Source organism: Lagenorhynchus albirostris, chromosome 3, assembly GCF_949774975.1.
Source record: "Lagenorhynchus albirostris chromosome 3, mLagAlb1.1, whole genome shotgun sequence".
Classification (NCBI taxonomy): Eukaryota; Metazoa; Chordata; class Mammalia; order Artiodactyla; family Delphinidae; genus Lagenorhynchus; species Lagenorhynchus albirostris.
Window position 1 is genome coordinate 147,792,821 of NC_083097.1, and position 6,000 is coordinate 147,798,820.

Consider the following 6,000-nt stretch of genomic DNA (forward strand, 5'->3'; position numbering starts at 1 on the left):
AGGCAGGCCCTACAGCACCAGGCTCATCTCCCCATGGAATGGGCCCCTTCTTTCCTAGTAGTTCTAGTAAAAGTCACAGAATCTGGCCTTGCAGGCCTTGCTTGAACCACCACTGAGACCAAGGGTGGAAGTTCTTATTGGCCTGGCCTAGATCGTGTGTGTGAGGGTGAAGTAGTGCCTCAAACAAAATTCCAGTGCTGTTTCTGAAATAAACAAGAATGGAGGCTAGGCGGCAGAGACCAGATGTCTATCACACATGTACGATTCCATCCGTTCTTAGCAGAACCCTGTGAGGTAGCTCTTGTCCTCCCATTAGACACATGAGGAAGTGAAGGTGCAAAGCAGTGGAGAGCCAGGGACTAGCAGAGCAGAGCCCACCTCCCACTGCCCCTGATGGAGTCTCTTTGGTCTCAGGCACCCTGCAGTCCAGCCCAGCAACCACGTCCCCATCAGGATCCCTCAGCGGCTCCCAGGACGATAGCGATTCCGACATGGCCTTCAGTGTCAACCAGTCCTCCTCGGCATCTGAATCATCCCTGGGTAAGGAAGGGCACACCTTCAGGGAGGGGGGAGTGGAGGGTGCAGGGAGACAGGGGCTCACCCTGGTGGCTGTACCAGCCCTTCCTGGGGCTAAACAAGGTGGCTGCCTTTCCCCCGCATCCTTTCCTTCTTCAGCTGTAGGGAGGAGAAACATCTGGATGTGGCATCCCAGAGGCTGATAATGGTGCTTGATGCTTGGGGGTAGGAGCGTAGGAAAGGGGGCAAAACCCAGGAGAATAACCAAAACTGGTGTCTCCCCGAGTTGTCCCCCCATGGATTCTGCCATAGAAGCCCTGCCTTCTTGGGATTGCCCCAGCAGAGCCCACCTGAGAGCCACGGATTAAGGTCTGCCTGTTCTCCCTTTCTGCAGTGACGGCCCCCAGCTCCCCACTGAGCCCACCAGTGTCCCCCGTGTTCTCCCCACCGGAGCTGGTGGGCAGCAAGAACAGCGAGTGCGCGGTGTGCTTCGATGGCGAAGTGGACACAGTCATCTACACGTGTGGACACATGTGCCTGTGCCACGGCTGCGGCCTGCGGCTCAAGAGGCAGGCCCGGGCCTGCTGCCCCATCTGCCGGCGGCCCATCAAGGACGTCATTAAGATCTACAGGCCGTAGCCTGGCCCGCCGACGGCCTTGACCAGAGCAAGGTCACCTTTCTGAAGCCCACCCCCACCCCGGGCCGGGCAACCACCATGGCCGCCGGGGAGTCCAAGGGCAGCAGCTATCTTGCCTGCCACTCTCCAGGGGTGGGCAAGGCGTGACAGTCGTGGACACGAGGCCCCCGGGGGTCTCAGTCCAAGTGAGGGTTGCTTCTGGCTCGAAAGTGCTTTGCCCCCAAAAGGCCGTCCCAAGAGCGAGCTCAGGAACTGCCTGGCAGACTGCCCTGTCCCCCGGTGACCTCTCAGCTGAGAAATGGCGTCCTCTGTGCAATGCCTTTTGCTGGCGTTGGGTTGAGTGTGTGTGTGAGAGAGGGGGAGGGGAGGGAGACAGTCCAGAGAGGGTGAGTGTGTGAGAATGACCTAGAGAGAACGTGTAGGTATTTATCCAGGGATCCTGGCTCTAGGAGGTTATTTAACAGTAAGGAATGTGCAATCCGGAGCCCAGACGGTAGCGTGACTAGAAGTTGTTCACTTTACAGGGCTGTGACGTCAGCTGGTTTTGAATGTACAAAGCCTGCACCTAAACAGAACTCCCTCAGGTGGTATAGAAAAGGGACACTCGGATTTTCTAAGGCGAGGAAAAAATAGCTCCTTGTTTACAGCTCCGAAGCGGCAACTCCTCGGGGAGTAGTTGGGCGGAGAACATAAGAGAACAATTTGCTTTTTCAGTTTCTAACTCAGTCTTGGAGAGGAGTTTTGACTGGGTGCTGGGGCCAGAGCTCTGGGCAGTGTCTTCTCCAGAAGCCTTGTCACCCCTTCAGCCCCAGACAGCCTGATTACAAGCACACCACCCCTGACTCCATCCCTACCTGCTTTTAGTCTATAGCATCCTCACCGTCTCCAAGGAGAAGACAAGCAACAGGTTCCCTTTCCCTGGGGGGGGCGAGGGGAAGAATCCTAGATGCCGGTGAGCCACCTGGGGTTGGAAAGGGTCACTCCGAAGCTCTCCACATTTCCTGCTGAAATACGGGGCCTGGCATTTGCCAACGGCTGTGGGCATCACCAGGATGACCTGCTGGCCAAGTAGGGGAAGGAAGCAGGGTTTTGCAACCGGAAGATGTTAACTGATCATTAGGATGTTAACTAGGAACTGAGACACTCGCTGAAAATGCTGACACTGGGACTATCCCCCTCCCCAGGGTTATTTGCTGGGCATTTCCTGGGACCCTGGCCCTGCCCCAACCCCTCCCCCTCCCCCCTCGCCCCTCCCCCCTGCCTGGGCCCATCTCTGCAGACTCCCGGACCACACCTGAGCTGACGGGCTGGGAGGCCTGCAATTCCCTTCTGGGCCCCACCTCTGCCCTGTCTTGTGCTGTACCTTTAGGGAGGTCCCTGGGCCTCTATGTTTCTCAGTTCCCGATCTGTCCAAGAGGAAGCCTGGTACCTGCCCACTCCAGAGCTCTTGGCAGGACTGGAACATTTTAAAAGGCCCAAGACACCTTGCCAAGAGCAGGTATTGTTCTTAGTCCAATTCCTAATCTGTTCCTCTGTTGGGGGAAGCAGGGAAGGGAGGACATTCAGAGTTTTTGCCTTCATGTAACAAGTGTTGGTTGCGTGTCTGGGGTCCCCCTCGTCAGATCAAGGCCCATAAGGCCAGTCAGTCCGTGCCCTTGTGATACTCCAGGTCTTAGACCATCTGCTACTCTTCTGCCTGGTATTCCGACCTGATCTCAACTTCAGAAGCCCTACTCTTGCCCCTTCAAGGATCCCTGATTAGTTCTTTTTCCCTTGTGAACTTGGGAAACATGTCCAGGTTTTAATTTTGCAGCAGAATCTTTAGGGGAGTGACTGGCACCCCAGCATTTGCCAAGATAAGAGTTTGCAAACCTAGGCGGCGCGCGGCACCCAGCTGAATTTGGTCCGCTGGAGCCTTCTATTTCCCCCGCGTGCTGGGTGTGGGCAAGGCCACGCACAGGCCCCCTGTGAGAGGGCTAGTCACCCACAGGACCGTGGTTCTCCAGGCAGCAGCTCCACTGACTGGATTGAGCCATGGTCGCAAGCCCCGGTGGCCTCGGCGGCCTGGGGGAGGCAGCTCCTCTCTCTTGTCCCCTCGGGTTCCAGCCAGGGTCAGTGCAACCACTGCCAGGAATCCAGGGATCGAGGGCCTGGACCCAGGGTGGACCAGGCCATGTGCCTGGTGACCTATTACCTGGGAAGAAAGGAGCTGGTGGCCTGTTTAACATGCTCTGCAGCTGCTATAAATAGCCTCCCTGTTTCCAAGAGGAATTAAGGGTGTGTTTATCTTCTAAAAACCAGACATTTCCTGATGCTCGAAACTGATTTCTTCAGCGCTGCAGAGGAGCTGCCCACACCGCCCTCTAGGTTCTGTCTGGAGAGGGGGCAGGAGGAAGAGGGAAGGGAACCCCTCTCCTTTATTTGGCATCACTGTGTGCCCGGCACCGGGCTGGAGAGGTGCATCCCCATGTCAGTCCTGTGAGGGAGGTCTTAGTACCATATTGAGTCGTATCAAAGACACCACTGATGACAAAACACACCATTCTATGTACCACTAAGGGAAAAACACTGCCGATTTCAACTGTAAGGTGCCACAGCTATTCGATTCATTTTACTCCGACATAAGTGGAGAAGCTGTGCTCCTAGAATCAGTGAAAGACGATATTATCCCCAGTTGGCAGGTAAGAGAACTAAGGTGCTGGAAGTGAAGCAGGAGGTGACAGGACTGGGCTTCAAACCCAGGAGCGCGTGATGCCAAAACCCACGCTCTCCGCTGCTTGGCCCTGAGCCCAGAAAGCTCGAGACTGCTTGAGTTTTCTTCCTTGAAGCTCACCTGGGCAGCGCCTGGAGAGAGCTGGGCACCCGCCCCTGTGTGAGGGTTCCAGCCCCCGACTGCGGCCCCTGTGCTGCCCAGAACCCTGAGAGCACAAGTGTCCTTCCTTTCAGGCTTATCTGCCTACTGTCCACCTTCTCCCGGCAGAGCTAAGCCACGTGTGAGCTTGGGTCCAACCCAAGGGCCTCCTCCTGTTACATGGGGGTGCCCGTCAGGGGCAACTTTGGGGAGACACTTGTCCCACCACCTTCCTGGGCCTCATGACCACCAGCCCCCTAAGTAGGGCCCCCAGCGCAAGGACAGGAAGACCAGAGGATACCCCCTTTGTTGTGGTCTGGTGCCTGTTCATTCTGAACCGCCAGAGAAATTGAGCTGTTTCCAAGTCAAGACAAACTCCTTTTTCTAGCCCATTCTCAGAACTGGGAGTCTTCTGGGACTTAGCTACCCAGGGCAGCTGCTCCCCTAAGTACAGCAATGCTTTTTCAGTCATCCGACAACCACTGGTCAGCGTGGCCTGTGTTCTGGACAAAGGGATGGGAACCGGGTCTAAAGACAAGGCCTGCAGGGAGCTCGCAGTCCAGAGCAGGAGGTGGGCAGATTTGTAAACTTGTATTTGACCCATCTAGTGCTGGGTCCTGTGGTAGCACTTAGTAGGTACTCATTAAAGATTTACTGAGTAAATCAGAAATCAGGTTATGAGTCTTCAGGGTTTGGTAAAACACCGTGTATACATGCACGCAAAGTCATTCAACAGACATTTGCTGAGTGCTCACCAGGCGTGGGGTGCTGGGAGGACGGAGCTGGGAGGATAGGACCCCAGCTCTGATGTCAGAGGGAGTGACATTATGAGACATTTGGGGCAGAGTCCATGGGCTTTCCTGGCCATTCTGTTGCCTCGGGGGTCTATCTTAGTGAGTACACAACTGCTTTCCAGACCCAGAGCCCCCTGCACACTTCAGAAAGCCTCCTCTGAATTAGGAATGCCGGGCATCTCGTAGTCGCTGAGTTGCTGCCGAAATGGCCTTGGGCAGAACCCTCAAGAGCCCCACCGACCGATAATCGCCTTCAGGTCTTGCCAGGGAGACACAGGGAGGTAGCTACCTGCTACTTTCAGGCCTTGGGACTGGTGGCTGGCAATCAATCCCCAAGTCGATAGAGAACCCCCAGTCAGTTCCAGAATAGGGTTGTGCAAACTCTTGGCGAATGAGAGGCAGTCACCTTCTGCTGCTCAATCCTGTCTCTGACCCGGTTCTGGCAGAAGGACTCCGGCTCAGGAACACGTGTCCTCCCGGCATCTCTCGGTATTTAATTTTCTCACCGTCTTTCTCAAGTCCCTAGTGAGATGACTTGTACAACAATTTGTCTGTGCCTTATGAAAGTGTCTGTGCACTTTTAATCCTTTTTGAAAGCGACTTTAAAAAGTGGGCCGGGGACTAGCATACGTGGTAGTGTTCTAGAAATCTGTACTCATCACTGAAACCCTTCTGCATTGTGTATTTGATGTTGGAGTGAAGAAGTGTACGTCCCCCGCCCCACCCCACTACCTGTGTACAGACCTTTTTAAAAATGTCTCTTTTTCTGATTCAATACTGTGACCTCTCCAATACAGTCTAATCTTTGGAGATCTGTAATAAAGTTTTCAAAACCTGGGGGGAATGGGTGGGGAAGGGTTTGCACTGGTCCTGTGTGTTGTGCTCTTGCGTGTTGTGTGTTTTGATTTTTGTCTGTTTTTATCCGTTTTATATTAACATAATTTTCCTGTTTAAAAAAACAAATACAACTTTGGCTTGTTAAGAAAGTCTCTTCAGGACTCAGTTTTAAAAATCACAGTTGCCTACACAGTTGGGGAGTGGAGGTGAGGGATACAAATCATTGCCAGCCTTGAGGAGACAATTTGCAAAATGTCTATAGAACCCTGAGAATATTCAAACCTTTTGCCAAGTAACTCCTGAGAAAATATCCCCAGGAAATAATTCTTGTTGAGGATAAGCTCTATATGTAAAGATGTTCATT

The 6,000-nt window shown here is 53.9% G+C and overlaps 1 protein-coding gene across 2 annotated transcripts in view; it reads left to right on the top strand.

The window, feature by feature from the left end:
* Positions 1-5,585, top strand: part of NEURL1B (neuralized E3 ubiquitin protein ligase 1B) — a 40,361-nt gene extending 34,776 nt beyond the window's left edge. For both annotated transcript variants that reach the window (XM_060144205.1, XM_060144204.1), the window contains exons 4-5: positions 415-540; positions 911-5,585. In XM_060144205.1, coding sequence (XP_060000188.1) covers positions 415-540; positions 911-1,155 — 371 coding nt within the window. In that variant the 3' untranslated portion in view covers positions 1,156-5,585. The remainder of the gene's footprint in view (positions 1-414; positions 541-910) is intronic.
* Positions 5,586-6,000: the final 415 nt, after the last annotated feature.